The sequence below is a fragment of the Sus scrofa genome, chromosome 3 (genome assembly GCF_054392235.1).
Source record: "Sus scrofa isolate SSC_HxYL_T2T_F1_AM1 chromosome 3, Sscrofa_HxYL_maternal_Yorkshire_Landrace_v2.0, whole genome shotgun sequence".
Classification (NCBI taxonomy): domain Eukaryota; kingdom Metazoa; phylum Chordata; class Mammalia; order Artiodactyla; family Suidae; genus Sus; species Sus scrofa.
In genome coordinates, this window is record NC_139385.1 from 30,105,096 (window position 1) to 30,128,581 (window position 23,486).

Sequence of the window (23,486 nt, forward strand, 5' to 3'; positions counted from 1 at the left end):
TTTGGCAGTGATTTCTTGGGTATGATTCCAATGGCATAGGTATAACAAAAGACAGAATAGGCAAACAGTACTTCACAAAAACTAAAAACTTTCATATATCAAAGGATGATATCAACACAGTAAAAAAATAACCCACAAAAAAGAGAAAATATTTGCCAATCATACGTCTGATAAGGAATTAATGTCAAGAATATATAGATAAATTCTAAAACTCAGCAATAAAAACCAGTCTTATTCAAAAAGAGGCAACATGATTTGAATAGACATTTCTCTAAAGAAGATGTATGAATAACCAATAAGCATGAAAAGATGCTTACTATCACTATGAAAAGATGCTCAATATCACTCATCATTGGTGAGATGCAAATCAAAACCATCATAAAATACCACTTTACACCCATTACATGGCCACCATCAAATAAACAGAAAATAAGAAGTGTGGGTGAGAATGGGAAGAGATGAACTCCTGTGCACTATTGGTGAGAATGTAAACTGGTAGAGCCACTATAGAAACCCTATGTTATTCTTAAATATTAAAAATTAGAATTACTATATGATCCAGAAATTCCACCTCTGGGTATATTCCAAAAAGAACTGGAAGCAGGATCTCAAAGAGATATTTGTATATGACATTCATAGCAGCATTATTCATAATACCTAAAAATGTGTCCAGTGACCAATAAATGGTTGAGCAAAATGTGCTATATAGTAAAATGTAATATTCAATTTTAAAAAGAAAGGAACTTCTGTAATATGCTACAACATGTTGAACCTTGAGGATGTTAGGTGAGCGAAATAAACCAGCGACAAGAGGACAAATACGGTATGATTCCATTTATGTGAAGTACTTACCGAAGTCAAACAGAAAGTATAATAGTGGTTGCCAGGGTAAGAGTAGGGGAGAATGGGGAGTTATTGTTTAATGGGTATAGATTTTCAGTTTTACAAGATGAAAAAGAGTTATGGGGATGTATACTGGCGATGACTGCACACCAATGTAGAAATATTTAATACCACTGAACTGTATATTCAAAAATGTTCGAGACGTTAAATTTAACTTATGCATATTTTACCACAATAAAAATGAGAATAAAAAAGGTGTGAAAGGAGACTCTGTGGCAAACACTGACAGTATCCCCAGAGAGGCAACCTTTGTGTTATGGCCTAAGGTTTCAACCTATAATTCCCAGTAGCAGGCAGAGCATCTACTGTGGAGATAACGGCTTTAAATAACATTAGTTAATTCATTTATTCATCCAAGAAACTTCTGAGTATCAACTTACTCAGCAGGTATTGTTTGAGGCTCCAAGTATAGTTTGTGAACAAAAGTGACATGGTCTCTGCCTTTACAAAGCTTGTTCTAACTGGGCTTACAAAATAACCTCTCATTATTATTTTGTTTCCTAGGTAACTTGCCCAGGGACAGACAAGAGGACATCTGACTGAATGGCCATAACTATGATACATCATTCTTATTACAGTTTATTCAGTACTATAAATTACTGAAGTAGCCTTGAGTTGATATATAGCAGTCTTCTGTGAACTTATTCACCCGGTCAACTTTGAGACACTGAAACGATTACATCCCTGGCGTTTTTGGAGGCAGAATGTTACATTTGGAATGGACGGGCAGTGGGGCACTACTGTACAGCACAGGGAACTGTGAGTGATGGGGTCATTGTGCTTTATAATAGAAATTGAAGAAACATTGTAAATCAACTATACTTTAATTAAAAAAAAAAAAATCCCTGGATCTGAGAGAGGATATTTTGTAAAACTCTCAACAGGTAACCATCTGACTTTGTTAACTGACAGTTTGAAAACTCTGGGCATTTCCATTTTGAATTTCTTCATAGTGCAAGAAACAAACCATGTACAAATGAAGTAAATTGTGGAAATGTAGGGGAGCAAAATTTGCCACCCCAAAACGTCTCTTTGGCGTGTGAATTATTTCTGGCGAAACATAATCAAGGCCGCCCCAAAGACTCAGGACGTCTTTTTACTTCTGCCTTAGCTGCTTAAAATATTTTGATAAAGGGCCTATTCCCAGGACTGGAGTTATAATGAGAGGTATCTGCAGAGAATATAGGTTAGGTGTGGTGGGGGATACTCAGGCAGGGACTAGCGATCAGAGTCCGTTCTGTGTCCTTTAGTCTCTGCAAGGCCTAGCAAACATATTTTTACCAAACATTTGCTTCTCCATATGAAGGCAATTCACCATATGAATTGCCTTCCTCCCCAGTGAAGTCCCAGAACCATTACCCCCAACATTCTCTTTGTCTTTAGCTGAAGACAGTAGGGTTTCAGCCCTTTCGGCAAATTACCCAGTTCTCCTGGGTCTCACCCATGTATGCATTTTATTAAACTTTTGTTTGATTTTTCTCCTGCTAATTGCTCACATCAACTTAATTCTTAGAGCAGCCAGAAACATTTAGAAGTGTAGAGGAAAATTTCTCCCTTCCCAACAGAAACATGCTTAGGTCAAAATTTTAAAGTCATTTCTAATACAGACTCCAAGTTAAAACCAGAACTTTTCCTATGATGACTTAGATATTAATTCTTTTTTTCTTGACTCTTAATTAAATCTTTTGTCATGAAAAGACACATGTAACAAGACCCAAGCTCAAAATCTTTTCATAGTCTCAGCTGAATATGCAGAAATATGTTAGCATAAAAGATATGTTTTTCAAAATTCTTAAGTTCAGTTACTTTATTCCAGTGCAAACTGGGTGGGGTTTGCTCTCAAACTGATTTTAGGGGTGGAAGTTTTGTGTTTTTTTAAGGACATTTAAGGATGACTCACTTAAGGAAGACTTCTTCCATGGTAGTAATTGAAGCACCAAAGCTGGCAATGCCCAGCTCTTTCTGCTTCTCTTCCAGTTCATTAAACAGAGCTTCAAACCTGGAAAGAGAAGGGAGAGGCAAGGAAAATAGCAGCACTTGTCTGGATACATTTTCTTTCTTTTTTTTTTTTTCTAGTATTTTCTATTAAATGGAATTAAGAAAAACAATGTATAAGCACTTGCTTTTTTTCCCCACTTAATATTTAATTTTATTCCCAATTTTATTCTTCCCTTTTGTTTTCTTAAAAATTTTTTAGTGCGGTAAAATATATGAAACTTTAAATTTACCATTTCATCATCTTAAGCGTTAAATTCATTTAAGTTTAAATTCAAGCAGCATTAAGCACATTCATAATGTTCTGCAAATTTTCATCACCAGCCATTTCTGGGACTATTTTACAATCTCAAACTATAACTCCGTACCCATTAAAGAATAATTCTCTGTCTCTCCTTTCCCTCGACGTCATTGTACTTTGTCCTTATTAATGTGCCCATTCCCTGTGCCTTATGTAAGTTGGAATCATGTACGCTTTGTCGTGTCTGGCTTATTTCAGTTAGCATAAGTTTTTTGAGGTTCATCCACAGTGTAGCAGGTATCAGAGTTTCATTCCCTTTTAAGGCTGAATAATAGTTACTGTAAGGACATACAACATGTTTCTTACTCATCCATTTGTCACTGGGCACTTGGGTTGTTTCTACCTTTTGGATTCTGTGAATATGTTGCTGTGAACACTGGCACACAAGTGTGTGAATTCCTGCTTTCAATTATTTTGGGCGTATACCTAGCAGTGGAATTGCTGGATCACATGGATCGCTTTTTGAGGAACTATCATACCATTTTCCATAGCAGATGCACCATTTTACATTCCCAACGGCAATGCACACACTTCCAGTTTCTCCACATCCTTAACGAATATTGGTTATTTTTTTGTTTTTGATTTACATTTCCCTAATGAGTTGAACTTATTGGCAATCTGTACATTGTCTTTGGAGAATGTATATCCAAGTCGTTTGTCCATTTAATACAGGGTGTTAGGTCTTTTGGCTAGATGAATTTTCAATATTGTTTTGTTCAATAATAATTTCTGGTTAGCCCTGGGAAAAATATTTAGTAGAGCATTATTCTTTAATGCTTATTGTGAAAGAAATGGAAGTAATGAAGATATATTTACCTTACCAAGTTTCTCCCACTGTAATGTGATCTTTGATATAATTCTTTTGTCCTTATAAAAATTATCAATTTATTTTGTCAGTGTCAAGGATTAAAGCTAGTTGCTAAAAGTTTATTTATTCCTATATGCTTCCTACATCAAATGGAAAAGAGTTCTCAAGTTATAGGAGTTATATATCACTAAATGACAGAAAATGGAGTTAGTGAAGTACTTTTTTTTTCATTTTTAAAAGTTTATTGAAGTATAGTTGATTTACAGTGTTATCATTTCTACTGTACAATAAAGTGATTCAGTTATAAATGTACACACATCCACTCCTTTCCAGATTCTCTTCCCATATAGATGATCACAGAATCTTGGGTAGAGTTCCCTGTGCAGTTTCCTGTTGGCCAAACACTCTCATTCCCAGTGAGGGACTATCAGAAACATGTATGACTACGCTCTGAGATGGTGGACTAAAAACTCTCCTCCATCCTCTAAATCTCCTTCACATTTTGGTTGAATTCCACCCATTTCCATCTAATTTTACCCCTCAGTTTAATCTGACCCTGCTTCCTACGAGAACTCCTCACATAATTCCTTGTCATTGTATTCTTTTCCTACTATAGTGACCTATTCCATGAATTACATTGGCCATGGACATTTTATTCTGATTGGTTTCTCTCTTTCCATAGTTAGTTTAGAATTAGCTTGTTCAAGAAAACTTCATTCTGAGCAAACATATTCTCCCCCTACTTCATGATTTACATTTTCTGCTGTGTTAGATCCACTGTCCATGGTCCAGAAATCACATCTAATGTGCGGATATTAAACTGTGTGACTTCCTCATCTCTCAGAGTTTTTTCCTCTATCTCTCTTCCATGTCCAAAATATTTAGTACAGAGACATGAAGAAAATATTACCTGTTTATAAATTCTTACGTTTCTTCTTTTAGTCTTCATAGTAATGACATATTCATTATTTGTGGTTTCTTATGATAACTTAATTTGTATGTATATTACAGGGCAGATATCCTGTTAAGTTTAGGCAGCTCCTCTGCCATGTTTCTTTCAGAGACGCTCTGCACTTCCAGATGTATAGTTAACATGTTAAACTAAAAATACCCAACAAAACATCTTCTGAATGAATGTTCATATGACGAATGTCCAGTTGCTGTTTCCTTTATGTCCCTTACTCGTCCTCATGACTAGGGCTGTGGGTCACCCTAATTGTCTTAATGCTGTTCCATGCTCCTGTGTCTCAAAAAGGTTCAGGTTTATTCTCTGAATAAATACAGCTCCATCGAGTATTTGCTCTTCCTTTTATTCCTCTTCTAGATTAAAAATGTTTATTTTCCTACCTGTTCACTTATCGGAAACTTTGTTGCCTAACCCCTGTGTGTTATTTCCTTCATTCTGCCCAGGAGCTCTAATCAGAGGGATATGTAGAGCCATATCCTTCAAGTCCTTCATCTCTTCTTGTGTATGGCAGCCAACCTGCACCTATGGGGTATCTGGGTGGTAATAACTTCAGATAAGAAGATGAAAATGGCACACTACATGAAGGCTAGTGATGAACACTTTTAATTTCTGTTTCTCTTAGCTGGGATGGGAATCCCAGGTAGAATTATCATCCCTGTGTCTCCACTCTATAATTACTTTGGCTAACTACTGCGATCAAACTTCTGGGTTTCTCTGTGCCCTTGTTACCCTTACTCCAAGAGCTGCCATTTAAGCTACTTTGTTCTCTGATCATCTTAATATTTCCCCAGACCTTACTCACCACCCATAAAACTTATACATCATCAACATCTTACCATTAGTTATCCCTCATTACCAGGAAGATATAAGGACTAGATTGCAAACCTGCTTCCCACTGTGCTTCCCTTCCCCCCCCCAAAAAAAACCCCAGAAAGATAAATATCAGATAAGCTTTGAATGAACTTGAACTTATGAGGCAATCTTCTGTACACGTAAAGAAATCTTTAGCTCTGAACTTGTCAACTCTAGTTGGGAAGTGACAGCTGTAACTGGAGACCTGGCTTATTAGCAAAATATGACTAAGCTTACTAGACCTGGAAAATTAAAAATGATTTTTGGTCATCAGGGACTCTTTGCATCTATACCTGTGTGTATGTTCTTTAGGTAGGATAAATGATAATTCAGTTCCAATAGAGTTCTCCAAAATGGCATCTGGTATACGAGAGTAAATCACTGCAGAGATCTTTTCAGCATCACACCGTGGTTCCCTCTCTATGACTATATGATATCCAGCACCTGAGAGAAAGCATTTAGAAGAACAAATGAAGCAGTTTCGTACTTTTTCATCTCTGCGTAAGACCAAATTTTGCTCTCCCCGATTCAGGTACCTGGGTCCACAAGGAGGAAGACCTGATATGTCACAGGTCATAACATTTTGTTATGACTCTAAGGAGTCTCACAGCTAAAACTTCCAAATGTTGCTCAAAGAGCCAAGGCAATGAATAAATAGCAGCTTACTCCATAATTTTAAAGATTTTCTTAGTGAATGATAATAATTTAGTGTATATAACCACATACAGTAGATATATGAAGAAAGGCCCCTCTTATCTGGCTACTTATTTTTGAAATTCTTATTTTGATAAATATTCATGTATTATTATTGGTTGTCCACTATATATTAAGTATTAATTTAGGCCTTGGGGATAGACCAGTGAACAGGCAAATAAAAATTCCTGCCTTGTTCAGAAGAGCTACTTTCTAGTCAAAGAAGACACATAATAATGAAGAGGAATAAGTTAGAATATATATTGTGTTCACAAAATTAAAGCAGAGAGGGGAGATATGAAATGCTGAAGGAATGTTAAATTTTAGAGATTTATGGAAAGCCTAAGACTATGATTTTTTTTTGTCTTTTTAGGGCCTCACCCACAGCATATGGAGGTTCCCAGGCTATGGGTCTAATCGGAGCTACAGTTACACCACAGCCACAGCCACGCCAGATCCCAGCTGTGTCTGCGACCTACGCCACAGCACATGGCAACGCCAGATCCCTAACTCACTGAGTGAGGTCAAGGATCGAACCCACAGCCTCCTGGTTCCTAGTCGGATTCATTTCTGCTGCACCATGATGGGAACTCCAACTATGATTTTTGATTAATGATCTTAAAGAAATCAGAGAACTATTATACTTAATTCGTGCTTTTCCTATATAGAGAAATTATTTTCTGGAATTGGAGGAAAACATTCTTCCTTTTAAACATGTGCATTTTTTTTTTTTTTTTGTCTTTTGTCTTTTTTTTTTTTTTTTTTTTTTTGTTGTTGTTGTTGCTATTTCTTGGGCCGCTCCTGCGGCACATGGAGGTTCCCAGGCTAGGGGTTGAATCGGAGCTGTAGTCACCGGCCTACGCCAGAGCCACAGCAACGCAGGATCCGAGCCGCGTCTGCAACCTACACCACAGCTCACGGCAACGCCGGATCATTAACCCACTGAGCAAGGGCAGGGACCGAACCCGCAACCTCATGGTTCCTAGTCGGATTCGTTAACCACTGTGCCACGACGGGAACTCCTAAACATGTGCATTTTAAAAATGGTCATTGTATTTGCATTTATGTTAAGATTTTTGAAAAGACTAATAGGTTTTAAGCACAGATCTCTTATCTGATAATCTGGTTTATTGACCTGGTGTATAGTAGGGAAGACACTACTATGCCATTTTTCAAATGAGGCAACTGACATCCAGAGAATGAAGTACCTTATCCATTAGTTCCTAGCTACGGGGACTAAAGCTATTACCAAAATAAATTATTTTTCACTTCTCAGGAACCAGGACACGATAAACTTCTCAATTGTCTTGTCCTCTTAGGTCTCTAATCAATAGACAATGCTTTCTTCTGTAGACAGACAAGGTAGTTAGTGAAAGCTGAATGCTGATACCAACATGGGATTTCCTATGCTACTAAGGAAAGGAACACAAATTCTAGGCTTCTGAGCCAAATGTAAGAAGTTCAATTCAAGCATATTTAAAGTTTAGCATCTATGAGGGGCTTGCATGTCCCAAAGTCTTATACTTTTAAAACATGTGGTTACAACTAGGTATTATTTTAGCAATAATTAGTACCATTAGTGGAGGCTATTAGAAATTATTATGAATGATTTATTCATCAAAAGCATAGCTCTTTCAGTCATGTGCCTCGGAATCAGGTATGCCCAATTCAAGTGGAATAAACCTAATTTTGGATAAAGAACACTTTACAAGTCAATTGTAAAACTTAATTCTATAAGGTGATCCTAAACTCTGAATTAAATGGATCTATAAATATGACTTTGATACACTTTTGATATATCTGGGCCACAGTTTTGTATTCTATAAAATGGGGCTGTTGTCTTGAATGTTAAATATGCTGTGTAAAGTGGATGCCACAGTAACCAACATCGAGGAGATAAGGTGAGTTGCATGAACTCAAATACTGAAGAGACGAAGAAGGAATTCATCCTTAATTATCTCCTTTACATTCACGCCCTCTGATTTTGGATTCTTATTACTATAATTTTAGTCCTCAATGGTTCACTGTTTGATGTACCAGTTTTATCTCCTAAAAAGGCTTTATCAAAGTCAAGGACTGTATTACTATACTTATATAACTCTTTCATCCTGCACTACATCCTTCGGTCAATTGCCACATTTTATTTTTTTTCAGTTTATGTTTATTAACAGTTTGTTTTGAACACCAAATGAGGGTTTATCTTAAGACTGTTGTCTCTGCCATAAACTAAGGACTGAACTGATGTTTACAATTAATTTCTGGAAATGTAAAACTTTTTAGTGGTATGGCTGTCTCGGAATCAAGTTAAGTCATTCTAGACTGAATGTAATGATTAAATTAAAAAAGCAAAGTTTCCCCTCCTGTTCTTACCTTTAAAACACACCAAAAAAGTTTTCACCTGGAAAGAGCACTTACTTTAAGCAAAAATGAAATTTTTAACCAGTCTCATTAAAACCAGCATTTTCTAAAAGAGGGGAAAACAAGGCTTCCCAGAGGAACTATGATGATACTCGAAAAGACGATAAAATTCCCTGGGAGAGTCTGTTTTCACCATCTTGCAAAGAAGGAAAGTCTCCCCTCTGCCTGCTGTGTCAGGCCACCCTCTGGAAGGGCTGTGAGCTCTCAAGGGCATGGGTACTTTACAGTTGCTCAGCTGGCTGTTGTTCCCGGGGTGTCAGCAGCTTTCATTTTGTGGCATCACATAGCAAGTTTTTTTTTTTTTTTTTTTTTTTTTTCCAGCTGAAAACTAAGCAAATGTTTTGAAGAAGCACAGCCAACACGGTACTCACACACGGGGGCTAAGTGTGTGCACTCTGGGGCCCACACGTATGCTTTCTACGCCCTGCAGATCTGACAGCACAGCTGTGCAAGCTTCAGCATGTGGACATCAAGGCAGAGGTCAAGTCGGGCTGGACTGGAGAGACGGAGAGGGGCCACAGCCCTTCCCCCGTGGAGCAAGGGGGAGAGAAGAGCCCTGTCCGCCTCAGCCTCCCCCTGGTGTCACCCATCACCCAAAGCAGCGAGAAGCTACTGCTCCTGCACCAGCCGCCTTCGTGAGGGGCTGTGTACAAACACACTCGAGGGCATCTCTCTTTCATGGAAAGAACAAATGGCATTTATACCAAATGGCAATGGATTTTCAGCACAAACAATACTTTCATATGCTATAGTAATAGTAATCATCTACTTTCAGCAAGAGGGACTCCTTTAAATAAGGAAAAAGAGTAGTTCCCGTTGGCTCAGTGGTTAACAAATCTGACTAGGAACCATGAGGTTGTGGGTTTGATCCCTGGCCTCGCTCAGTGGGTGAAGGATCCGGTGTTGCCATGAGCTGTGGTGCAGGTTGCAGACGTGGCTCGGATCCTGCGTTGCTGTGGCTGTGGTGTAGGCCGGTGGCTATAGCTCCGATTCGACTCCTAGCCTGGGAACGTCCACATGCCGCTGGAGCGGCCCAAGAAATGGCAAAAAAAGAGACCAAAAAAAAAAAAAAAAAAAAGAAGGAAAAAGGACTCATATTAATTAGCATATATACCCACTGGTGCAATCTGCAGTGACAAAATGACAAAGCTGAGTGCAGACTGACACCAGGCAGAGGGCGGCATGGGGCCAGAGACCTGGGTTCGTTCCCAAGTTCGACCCTCTAAGATGCTCCTGAGTCCGGAAAGAAGAGCTTATCAAGCAAAAGAAACTGTCTAGTCAGAAACTCCTTAAAGGACAACCTACAAAGGGCTACATGTGTGTGAAGATTTCTGTACCGCACACACGCAAAGAAGCCCCATGAAGCTCAGGGTAAGTGCCTAAACCAGACGTGGCGGGGGACACGCTGACTGCTTCTGTGAGATGAAATAACTGCAGGGCCACTGCACTAGGAACTTATTTCACTAACTAGGCAGAACTTCGTATAAACATAACCTCGTTTCCCTGCCCTACTGTACATAAATAAATGCTGTAAAACATGAGTCCTTGTACTCAAGGTGGGAAGGTTTGCACCAGAGGAAGGTGTGCGGTTCCTCTGGACGCGTTGCCTCCAGGCTCTGCCACTGGGAACTGTGTTCAGGGGACTTTGCCACTGTCGCTGCATCCAATGGCACCAGGAAACACAGCTGAACTGAGTCAAAGACGTTCAACTCTCCAATCTGGAAAATATCCACCCCCAACATGCCGTCCCTCGATCAGGATTATTTGGGTGGAACTAACCAGACTGAGGGGTGCCCCCGGTATGGCACAGGGAAAGCAGAGGCAGGGACAGAAACCGCACGGGCCCGTGCTACACTGCTCTGCAGGGTTTCCACCCTGTCCCCCTCTCCACTCGGGGAAGTCAGCTCACTGCTTTCTCACCCAGCACAGGGCTGTGTGTAGTCATCTTTGGTCCCGAGAACCTCCTCTCTGAGTCCCCTGGATCAACTGCCACATTCTAGAGTTATCTCATCAGACTGGGGATTTGACATTGGCTTGACAAGTGAGAAACTAGGATCAGAAACAATTATTTCTCTAGTTTCTCTCCTCATCAATCAGTTACTCAATAAAATAAATCTATTGAAGGCACAAATGGATTCCAGAGACAAAGAAAACTGCCAGTAGGTGAAAAATGGGAGAGATAACGATGGCCTTTGTAGGATGATAAAGGAATTTCCTGAGTCTAAAGCTGTGCAGTGGAGAGGAATTGAGTATATATAAGGAATATCCAAATGGCACAGGGCCTTAAAAACCAATTAAAATAGTTACCACCTAATTTAGAGGAAGTCAGTGAAGTTTTCAGTATATACACAACTATAATTAAAATCTTGTTAGAAGAATATTGTTAAGGCACCATTATCCTAAGAATGATCAAAGGGAGAGAGACCATATATTTTTTTCAGGAAGATTGAAGAGCCACAGCACTGCAGGGTCCCTTTGACCATGATAGCAATTCGGTCACCCAGGATGTCAGCTTCATCCATGTAATGAGAGGTCAGTAAGATGGTACGCTTGTGTTTAAACTGCTGAAGGACATCCCAGGTGGCTCTCCTGGAGACTGGGTCCATGCCAGATGATGGTTCATCAAGTATCACTACCTAAAAACCAGAAGAACAATTCCATAACCATTGATAATTGATGCTGTGCTACTTGTGGGATAATTTACTATTTGAGTGGAAAATATTTAAAGGAAGATAAAGAGTTGAGGCTAAAAATAATGGTTAGAAACTATACTTTAATAAAAAAATTAAAACAAAGACTAGACACAGAAAGTACTACTTGATATAAAAACAAGTCTATAGTTTTAAAAAAATCTAGGAAAAAAATCCCAAATATAACAGTCAAGCCAGTTCCTCCTAATAATTGTTGGCAATTTTCCTTAAGAGTCATATCAACTCTTGGGTTTTTGCCAGCTGAGTTTTCTAGACCAGCTGGAAGAAATCCATTTTTAGTGCCCCTCTCTCTGCCCACCTCTCACTCTCTCTTCTGTAATACCTTGGGGCTTCCTAAAAGTGCTATGATGATGGAGAGTTTGCGCTTCATTCCTCCAGTCAGTGACTCTGAAAACGTGTCACGTTTTTCTAGCAGGTTAAAAGTAGACAGCATATTGTCAACTTCCAGAGGAGGTATCTTTTGCTGTATACGTTTTACCTAGAAAGAAGAGCCAGAATTTACATGGTGCATCCAATGCTACCTTCAGAAAGTTCTTAGATCTTACGTTTTCTTATGTATCTATATAGATGAATGAAGATTCTTGTAACTATGTCCTTAAAACACATCAGCTAGATAGTGTCTTCTCCCATTGCCTTCCTTTAGGTCTAAAGGAGAGTTCCTAAAATTATTTTCAGAATTTATAAAGACACTTGAAGCTCATGAATACAGGGAGAAAAGAAATCCATTTCTAGCTCCCAGGTATGATGAAGTAAATTCACAGAACTTTTTTCTTTCTTTTTTTTTTTTTTTGCTTTTTAGGGCTGCATCTGCAGCATATGGAAGTTCCCAGGTTAGGGGTCGAATTGGAGCTATAGCTGCCAGCCTACACCACAGTCACAGCAACATGGGATCTGAGCTGCAGCTGCGACCTACACCATAGCTTACAGTGACATTGGATCCTTAACCCACTGAGTGAGAACAGGGATCAAACCCACATCCTCATGGATCCTAGTCGGGTTCATTAACCGCTGAGCCACGAAGGGAACTCCCTAAACTCAATTGTTAAACCTAGAGAACTATAAAAAATAAGCATCCACAGTTGAATCAAGATGAACACCATAATTTGAAGTACCACTGAACCACTGCTGAGTTTAACCATTTTCACTTTGTGTATCCCCTAGCCTGAACCGAAAGCAACCCAAAGCCTAAAAGTGAGCACTGTAGTGCAGTGCAGACAGAATGAGATTAAGGAGAAACCCTCTAGTTCTGGCTTGAAGAGTGGAAAGGGGAAAACTCCTAAAGCTCTGAGATGGCATGGAAAGGTTACTCTTTATCCCATTTTTCCCTCTGAGGGAAGGGAAACTTCTTCCCAGTTCAGTGGAGCCACGGCTCAAAAAAGACATAACCAAGCCCAGTTGCTCTTTACCACTCTCTCTGTCTTCCTGACACTTGCATGTGGCACAATCATGACAGTGGGTGACTTCTAGCTGGAGGACTGAAAAAGGAATCCTGGGGAACCAGAAACAGCAGCAGAAATGAGCAGGCAAGTGATTCCATAAAGTTGTTTATGAACTCACACATTTACCCCATCACGCTTTGCATATATGGATCTAATCCTAGCTAATGTACCAAAATTTAAAAATTATGCTGAGTAAACTCCTAACCAGATGTGAGCTGACCAATGGATCCATACATGGGAGAGACTGGAATAGCACTGCAAAGTCTTTGAAACTGACATTGGAACCATAGCTCACAGATAATATAGAAATAAGATATAGAATCTCATGAGGTATTGTTGAAAACATCCAGGATAAAAACAAAAATTACTTGGCACACAAAGAATTATAAAAGTCTCAACTCACATAGGAAAAGACAATTAACAGACATTGATGACTGGATGGCACACATGTTGGAATTAACAGAGAAAATATCAGGGACAGCAACCAGGAGACAACTTTCCTGACTGCATGTTTTGACAGCTTCCTGGCTTTCCTTTCCTTGCTGAAGTCCCTGCTGCTGGGCTCCAGCCCCAGAGTTAACCTAGAGATGGACAAGATGGCAAAGCAGAAGGGCCCTAAGCTTACCTACTCTCAAAAGCACACAAATATCACACAAATCTGCAGAACAACCATCACTGAATAAGTCTGAAACCTACCAGAAAAGATCTACAACTAAAAGATCTTTCCACAACTAAAGACATAAACAAGGAACCACATGAGACTGGGAGGAAGGGTGGACTTACAATATAATTAAACCCCATTCCTACCAGAATCAGACAAAGATGCCACAGATAAAGAGAAAATTACAGGCCAACATCACTGATGAACACAGATGCAAAAATATGCAACAAAATATTAGTGAACCAAAAGAATCCAATTGTGCATCAAAAGTGGGATTTATCCCAGAGATGCAAGGATTTTCCAGTATCTGCAAATCAATCAATATGATGCATAACATGAACAAATTGGAGAATAAAATCCATATGATCAACTCAATAGGTATAGAAAAGCTTTTGATATAATTCAACACCTATTTATGATTAAAAATCTCCTCAGAATGTGGGCGTAGTGAGAAATTCTCTCAACATAATAAAAGCCATATATGAAAAATTCACAGCTAACATCATACTCAACGGTGAAAAGCTGAAAACTTTTTCTCTAAGATCAGGAGAGAGACAAGGATGACCACTCTCATTACTTTTATTCAACATAGAGTTGGAAGTCCCAGCCATGGCAATCAATGAAGAAAAAGAAATAAAAAGAATCCAAATTGGAAGAGAAGTAAAATTGTCACTGTTTGCAGATGATAGATATGACAGAAAATCCTGAAGATGCTACCAGAAAACTACTAGAGCTCATTGATGAATTTGGTAAAGTTGCAGGATACAAAATTAATACAGAGTAATCTGTTGCATTTCTATACACTAACAATGAATGATGAGAAAGAGAAATTAAGGAAACAACTGCATTTATCATCACATAAAAACATACCTAGGAATAAACGTACCAAAGGATATAAAAGACCTGTACTCTGAAAACTCTAAGATGCTGGTGAAAGAAATTGAAGATAACACAAACATATGGAAAGATATACCGTGTTCCTGAATTGTTAAAACGACTGTACTACTCAAGGTAGTCTACAGATTCAATGCAACTGCTATCCCATTACCAATAGCATTTTGCATAGAATTAGGAAAAAAAATTAAATTTGTAGGGAAAAACAAAAGAACTTGAGATGCTAAAACATTTGAGAAAGAAGAATGGGGCTGGGGGAATCATGGTCTCTGACTTCAGACTATACTACAAAGCTACAGTAATCAAAACAGTATGGTATTGTAATAAAAACAGACCTATAGATCAATGGACCAGAATACAAAGCCCAGAAATCCATGCACTTATTATTGATTAATCTGCAACAAAGGTGGGAAGAATGTATATTGGACAAAAGACAGTCTCTCCAGTAAGCGGTGGTGGGAAAACTGGACAGCTATATGTAAAGAATGAAATTTGAACATTTTCTAACATCATTCACAGAATAAACTCAAAATGGATTAAAGACCTAAATACAATACTAGATACTACAAAATCTCCAGAGGATACAGGTAGAACACTCTTTGACATAAATCACAGCAATATTTTTTTGGATTTTTCTTCTAGAGTAATAGAAACAAAAAAAAAGGTAAAAAAATGGGACCTAATTAAACTTAAAGGCTTTTTCATAGCAAAGGAACCATAAACAAATTGAAAAGACAACCTATGGAACAGGAGAAAATATTTGTAAATGATGTTACTGACAAGGAATCAATTTCCAAATTGTACAAACAGTTCATACAACTTAGTATAAAAAAGGAAACAACTGAATCAAAAAAATGGACAGAGGAATTTCACCCTGTGGCACAGTGGGTTGAGAATATGATTGCAGTGGCTCAGGTTGCTGTGGACGACTGGGTTTGATTCCTGACCTGGCATACTGGGTTAAAGGATATCTGGTGTTGCCATAGCTGTGGCATAGGTCTGCAGATGCAGCTCAGATTCAATCTCTGGTCTGGGAAATCCCATGTGCTGTGAGTGTGGCCATTAAAAAAAATGGACAGAAGACCTAAACAGACATTTCTCCAAAGGAGATATACAGATGGCCAACAGACATATTAAAAATTCACAAACTCACTAATTATTAGCGAGATGCAAATTAAACATACCACCTCACACTGGTCAGAATGGCCAGCATGGCCAGCATAAAAAAGTATACAATTATGAGTTCCCGTTGTGGTACAGAAGAAATGAATCTGACTAAACCATGATGTTGTGGGTTCAATCCCTGGGTTAAGGATCTGGCGTTGCCATGAGCAGTGGTATAGGTTGCAGACATGGCTTGGATCCCATATTGCTGTGGCTGTAGTATAGGCCAGCAGCTTCCCCTCCAATTTGCCCCATATGCTGTGGGTGCGGCCTAAAAAGCAAAGCAAAAAAAAAAAAAGTGTACAAGTAATAAATGCTGGAGTGTGTATGGAGAAAAAGGAACCCTCCAGCACTGTTAGTGGAAATATAAACTGGTACAGCCACTATGTAGAAAAGCATGGATCTTCCTTAAAAAACTAAGTATAGAGTAAGTATAGGATCCAGAAGTCCCACTTCTGGGCATATATCCAGAGAAAACTCTTATTTGAAAGATACATGTACCCCAATGTTCACAGTAGCACTGTTTTCAATAGTCAAGACATGGCAACAACCAGTGTCAACTGACAGATGAACGGATAAAGATGTTGTATATATGTGTGTGTGTGTATACATATAATGAAATATTACTCAGCCACATAAAGAATAAAATAATGCCATTTTATAGAGATTATCATATTAAGTGAAGTCAGAGAAACAAATACTTGATATCATATATATGTGGAATATTAAAATGATGTAAATGAACTTGTTTACAAAGTAGAAACAGACTCACAGACATAAAAAACAAACTTATGGTTACCAAGGAGGATGGTGGAGGTGAAAGGAGATAAATCTGGAGTTTGGGACTGACATATACATACTACTATGTCAAGAAAAACAACAAGGACCCATTGTATAGCACAGTGAACTATATTCAGTATCTTGTAATAAAGAATACTGGGGAGTTCCCATCGTGGCGCAGTGGTTAACGAATCTGACTAGGAACCATGAGGTTGCGGGTTCGGTCCCTGCCCTTGCTCAGTGGGTTAACAATCCGGCGTTGCTGTGAGCTGTGGTGTAGGTTGCAGACGTGGCTTGGATCCCGCGTTGCTGTGGCTCTGGCATAGGCTGGCAACTGCAGCTCCAATTAGACCCCTAGCCTGGGAACCTCCATATGCCGTGGGAGCAGCCCAAGAAATAGCAAAAAGACAAAAATAAAAAATAAAGAATACTGGAAAAACATCTGAAAAATAAAATGTATTTATCTGATACACTCTACTGTACAACTGAAACTAATACAACACTGTAAATGAACCATACCTCAATTTAAAAAACGGGTTAACGCAATCCCACTCTTGGGCATATATCCAGACAAAACTCTACTTAAAAGAGACACATGCACCCGCATGTTCATTGCAGCACTATTCACAATAGCCAGGACATGGAAACAACCCAAATGTCCATCAACAGATGATTGGATTTGGAAGATGTGGTATATATACACAATGGAATACTACAAAGCCATAGAAAAGAACAAAATAATGCCATTTGCAGCAACATGGATGGAACTAGAGACTCTCATACTGAGTGAAATAAGTCAGAAAGACAAAGACAAATACCAAAGGATATCACTTATAACTGGAATCTAATATACAGCACAAATGAACATCTCCACAGAAAAGAAAATCATGGACTTGGAGAACAGACTTGTGGCTGCCCGATGGGAGAGGGAGGGAGTGGGAGGAATTGGGAGCTTGGGGTTATCAGATGTTTTTCTTAGAATAGATTTACAAGAAGATTCTGCTGAGTAGCATTGAGAACTATGTCTAGATACTCATATTGCAACAGAACAAAGGGTGGGGGAAAAATGTATACATGTAATAGTAACTTGATCCCCATGCTGTACAGTAGGAAAATAAATAAATAAATAAATAAAATAAAAAAGGGTTAAAAAAGCTTTAGCCTAGGAGTTCCTGCTGTTCCACAGTGTGTTAAGAATCTGATGGCAGTGGTTCAGGTCGCTGCAGAGCAGCAGGTTTGATCCCCAGCACAGAGCTGCGGGTTAAAGGATCTGGCATTGCCACAGCTCTGGCACAGGTTGCAGCTGCAGCTTGTATTCAATCCCTGGCCTGGGAACTTCCAGATGGTTGCAAGTGTAACCATAAGAAAAAAAAAAAAAGATTAGCCTAGATTTTACTTTCTTTAGGATACCTTTCCTAATTGCTGCTAAACAGTATTGGGCACCAGGCCTGAATTCCCTTCATCCTGTTCATATATCTCAATTACTGTTCCATAGTACTCCTAGGTGTTTTACTGTCTTTCACCTACTTGACTTTCATTCCTTGAGGGAACAGACTCTTATAGTCATCTCTGTATCCTTGGGTTTGGCATGTAGTAGACCTCAATAAAATGTCTGAAAAAAAGTATCATCAAAATATCGAAGGTGTACTCAGTAGTAGAATAGGTGTAACAGAGGAAAGGGCCAATGAACGTGGAATACAAATCAATAGATATTATCCAATCTGAACAACAGTAAGAAAAATGATTGAAGAAAAATAAAACAAAGCTCAAGGGACTTTTAGACAACAAAATGTTTAACATTCAAGCCATAGAATTTTGAGAAGAAGAGAAAAAAAAATTGCACATGGCTGAAATAATATTTGAAGAAATAATGACTAAAAATTTCCCAACTGGCAAAGGACATGTGCCTATAGGTTGAAGAAACTGATTGAACCCCATCCAGATAGACAAAAAAATTTAAACAAGCTAAATCATCAAAAACTTGCTAAAATGTGAAAACAGTAGAAAAATATTGAGAATACCTAGGAAAAAAAATAACTAATTATCAGTAGGCAAACAATTTGGGTGATTTTGGATTTCTTATTTTTTATTTTTAATTTTTTTTGTCTTTTTGCCTTTTCTAGGGCTGCACCCACGGCATATGGAGGTTCCCAGGCTAGGGGTCTAATTGGAGCTGTAGCTGCCAAGCCTACGCCAGAGCCATAGCAACGTGGGATCTGAGCCGCGTCTGCAACCCACACCACAGCTCACTGCAACACTGGATCCTTAACCTACTGAGCAAGGCCAGGGATCGAACCTACAACCTCATGGTTCTTAGATTCATTAACCCCTGAGCCATGACAGGAACTCCAGGATGATTTTGGATTTCTAACCAGAAACCATGGTGTCCAAAAGCAGTGGTACTTTTTAAAAAAAATTATAGTTGGTTTACAATGTTGTGCCATTTCCTGATGTGCAGCAAGGTGACCCAGTCATATACCTACACACATTCCTTTTCTCTCATCATCTCCCATCACGTTCTGTGTCAAGAGACTGGACATAGTTCCTTGTGCTGTACAGCGGGACCTCATTGCCCATTCATTCTAAATGTAATAGTTTGCATCTACTAACCCCAAACTCCCAGTCCCTCCCCCTCCCGCTCCCCCTTGGCAACCACAAGTTTGTTCTCCATGTCTGTCAGTCAGTTTCTGTTCTGCGGATAGGTTTATTAGTATCATGTTTTATATTCCATGTATAAGTGATGTCATATGATATTTATCTTTTTCTGAGTGACTTTATTAATTAATTAATTTATTTTTTGGGTATTTCCTAGGGGCTGCACCCATGGCATATGGGAACCTCTATATGTCGCAGGAGAGGCCCAAGAAATGGCAAAAAGACAAAAAAAAAAAAGGTGTTAAAACAGCATCCATATTCAAGAAAAAAGAACACAGCCCTAAAGTTTAAATCTTTATACAAAGAATAACTCAAATGATGCAATGGACAAGGGGTTAATCTCTAAAATATACAAACAACTTATACAACTCAACAACAACAAAAAAACAACCCAATTGAAAACTGGGCAGAAGACTTGAATAGACATTTCTCCAAAGAAGATATACAGATGGCCAAAGGCACATGAAAAAAAACTCAACATCACTAATTATTAGCGAAATGTAAATCAAAACTACTATGAAGTACCTACCACCTGGCAGAATGGCCATCATTAGTAAGTCCACAAATAACAAATGCTAGGGAAAGTGTGGATCAAAGACAACCCTCCTGTTGCACTCGGTTGGTCAGAATGTAAATTGGTACAACCACTATGGAAAACAGTATGGAAGTACCTCTGAAAACTTAATATAGAACACTGTATGACCCAGCAATCCCACTCTTGAGCATATACCCAGACAAAACTTTCACTGAAAAAGATTCATGCACCCCTATGTCCACTGCAGCACTATTCACAATAGGCAAGACATGAAAACAACCTTAATGTCCAATGACAGATGAATGGATTAAGAAGTGGTATATATATGCAATGGAATACTACTCAGCAATAAAAAATAACAAAATAACACCATTTGCAGCAACCTGGATGGAACTAGAGACTCTCATACTAAGTGATGTAATCCAGAAAGAGAAAGACAAATACCATGATATCACTTATATCTGGAATCTAATATATGACACAAATGAACCTTTCCACAGAAAAGAAACTCATGGACTTGGAGAACAGACTTGTGGTTGCCGAGAGGGAGGGGGAGGGAGTGGGACTGACTGGGAATTTCGGGTTAATAGATGCAAACGATTGCATTTGGAATGAATAAGCAACGAGATCCTGCTATATAGCATTGGGAACAATATCTAGTCGCTTGTGATGGAGCATGAAGGAGGAGAATGTGAGAAAAAGAATGTATATATGTATGTATGACTGGGTCACTTTGCTGCACAGTAGAAAACGGACAGAACGCTGTAAACCAACTATAATGGTAAAAATAAAAATCATCAAAAAACCAAAAAAAAAAAAGTATTCATTTCTAAAAAAAGTAGATTTCAAAACTAATCTGTGGCTACCGTATGTGAGTGGGAAGAATTTGGAGGGTGAGAATAACATATACACACTACTGTATAAAACAGATAATTAACAAGAATCTACTGTGTAATACAAGAAAACTTACTCAATAGTTTGTAATAACCTATACTGGAAAAAAGAATGGATATATTTATATGTATGACTGAATCACTTTGCTATACACATGAAACTAACACATTATAAACCAACCATACTCTGGTAAAAACTAAATTAAAAAAAAAAAAGAAAATGAAACGACAAGCTTCAGTTTGGAGAAAATATTTGCAAAGTGCATATCCAACAAAGGACATATATACAGAATATATAAAAATTCTCAAAAATTCAATAATAAGGAAACAACTCATTTTTAAAAAAGGAAAAAGATCTCCACAAATACGTCAAAAAGAACACCATGAACTGTTCACATGAAGATGAACAATATCCTTTAAAGTGATTAATTTTTTTTTTTTTTTGGTCTTTTTGTCTTTGTTGTTGTTGTTGTTGTTGCTATTTCTTGGGCCGCTCTGGCGGCATATGGAGGTTCCCAGGCTAGGGGTTGAATGGGAGCTGTAGCCACCGGCCTATGCCAGAGCCACAGCAACGCGGGATCCGAGCCGCGTCTGCAACCTACACCACAGCTCACGGCAACGCCAGATCGTTAACCCACTGAGCAAGGGCAGGGACCGAACCCGCAACCTCATGGTTCCTAGTCGGATTCGTTAACCACTGTGCCACAACAGGAACTCCTAAAGTGATTAATTTTTAAAAGCATAGTAACAAATCATGGCAAGTATGTGGAGCACTTGGAATTCTCACAAATGGTTGGTGGGAGTGCAAAATGGTACCGCCAGTCTTGAATGCAGTTTGGCAGTTATAAACAAACACTTATAATCTAGTATTCCTACTCTGAGAGAAGTTAAAACTTATACATGAAACTCAGAACAGATTTATTCATACTCCTCAAGCCTAGAATAAACAAAAATGTCCTTCACTTGGTATATACTGTGTCACATTTAAACATGAAATAGTATTTGGCAATTAAAAGAAACATACTGCTGATCATGCAATGGCACAGATGAATCTTAAAGGCCTTTGTCTAAGTAGACAATCTCTACATATTACATATTATTTGATTCCATTTACATGATATTCTCAACAGTGATAAAGGACAGACTGGGGTTACTGGGGTCTTGGGGCGGGGGAGAGGGTTGACTATAGAGCAACAGCAAGAGAGAGTGCTTTGGGGTAGTGAAACTGCTCAGCATCCCAATTGTGCTGTTGGTTAAATGAGTTAAAATTCATAGATAAAAAAGAAGGAAAAAAGTTACATTTACTATATAATTTTATTAAAGATTTTTATTTTTTCAATCTACATAATTTCCATCTAAAAAACTTCACTCACCACAGAGTAGAAAAAAATGTGTTCTGAGAGTGTCAAGTCATTAAACAACAAGTCATGCTGTGGGCAGAAGCCCATATTTTCTCGAATTTCCCTTATGTTTTTTGAGATGTCATATCCATAAATACAGACCTCTCCTCTGGTAGGACGGTAACAACCTACAAATATGCCAAAGACAAGACAGAAGCTGAACTTTGATAAGAGAACATAAAAAGGTGCAAGTTAGCAACTCAAATCCAGTCTGTTTGTGAATTATTCCAAAGAATTAGTACTACCTCCTGCAGAAGAATAGTTACAGGATAATATTAACAGTTACACCTAGGTAGTGAGACTAGCTATCTTAATTTTCTTTTTCTTTTCTTTTTTGCTATATATATTCATTTTCTACAATGGGAATGGATTATATTAGTAGTAAAAACATTTAAATAATTTGCTGTATTTCAATTATTTGCATTGCAATCAGCTAGTTACTATATTTGTGAACCATATATAGTTACCATATTTGTGAACCCTACTGTGCGTGGTGCTATAAAAAACATAAAATTATGGAATATATAATTTTGTCGAGAAATTTAAGTATCAATAACTAGTCCAAGTTTTGTGGGGAATTATCTGGTAATATGTAGAAAAGAAACTGTAAGACCATTTAAACCCCACTAATCATTTACCTTATTGAAAAATACATTCTTTTTATTGAGATGTCATTGAGATAATATTATATTAGTATTGGGTGTACAATATGATCTGACATTTGTATATATTGTGAAAAGTTCAAGAAAACAAGTCTAGTTAACATCCAGCACCTGACACAGTCACAGTTGTTTTCTAATGATAAGAACATTTAAGATTTATTCTCTTTGCAATTTTCAAATTTGCAAAATAGTATTATTAACTAGAGTCACCACGCTGTACGTTACAATCCCATGAATTGTTTCTTTTATAACTGGACGCTAGTACCTTTGGACTACATCCATTCAGCCCAGCCCCCATCCCCTGCCTCTGACAATTCATCAGTCTGTTCTCTGTATTTATGAGTGGCAGAAATAATAAAATAGAGATCAATAAAATAATAGAAAAGATCTACTGACCTTTCGGAGCCTGCAATGGGTATTGAGTGGGACCTCTTATTTGCTCTGTGGTTGTCCCACCCTGTCAGGGGCAGGGTCTACTCCCTAGTTGTTGGAGTAGGAGCTGTGGTATGAAGTAGGTGGCACTTGAGCACTCCCAGTAGGAAAGGAGCCCCTGAATATTCCTCACTAGAGTTATTCACCTATGAGTGTTCTCTGTTGAGTCACCGTTCACCCATTATACGGTTTCACAATGTACCCTGTTGTTGGCATTGCTCTCAGCCCCACCTTAACTGTAGTAATGCCGGGCATTGGCCGTGGTTTCTTTCAGGTGTTGTTTTACACCAGGCCACCGGTGCAGATCCACTGAGGTCAGGTTC

At 38.4% G+C, this 23,486-nt stretch overlaps 1 protein-coding gene and 1 long non-coding RNA gene across 24 annotated transcripts in view; one reads left to right on the forward strand and one right to left on the reverse strand.

Moving 5' to 3' along the window:
* The window catches only part of LOC102163149 (uncharacterized), a 127,443-nt gene extending 122,142 nt beyond the window's left edge, over nucleotides 1–5,301 (forward strand). For 6 of the 11 annotated variants that reach the window (XR_002342382.2, XR_014840612.1, XR_014840610.1 and 3 more), the window contains one exon: nucleotides 1,408–4,317. This is a non-coding gene — a long non-coding RNA (uncharacterized LOC102163149). Of the gene's footprint in view, nucleotides 1–1,407 lie in introns of all 11 variants that reach the window. The other 5 variants (XR_014840621.1, XR_014840611.1, XR_014840622.1 and 2 more) reach the window with 2 other exon arrangements.
* Nucleotides 1–23,486, reverse strand: part of ABCA16 (ATP binding cassette subfamily A member 16) — a 223,369-nt gene that overhangs the window by 112,945 nt on the left and 86,938 nt on the right. For 12 of the 13 annotated variants that reach the window (XM_085017369.1, XM_085017368.1, XM_085017370.1 and 9 more), the window contains 5 exons: nucleotides 22,043–22,197; nucleotides 11,971–12,126; nucleotides 11,363–11,573; nucleotides 6,120–6,270; nucleotides 2,804–2,902 (listed from right to left, as the gene is read on the reverse strand). In XM_085017369.1, coding sequence (XP_084873495.1) covers nucleotides 2,804–2,902; nucleotides 6,120–6,270; nucleotides 11,363–11,573; nucleotides 11,971–12,126; nucleotides 22,043–22,197 — 772 coding nt within the window. The remainder of the gene's footprint in view (nucleotides 1–2,803; nucleotides 2,903–6,119; nucleotides 6,271–11,362; nucleotides 11,574–11,970; nucleotides 12,127–22,042; nucleotides 22,198–23,486) is intronic. The other variant, XM_085017377.1, reaches the window with a different exon arrangement.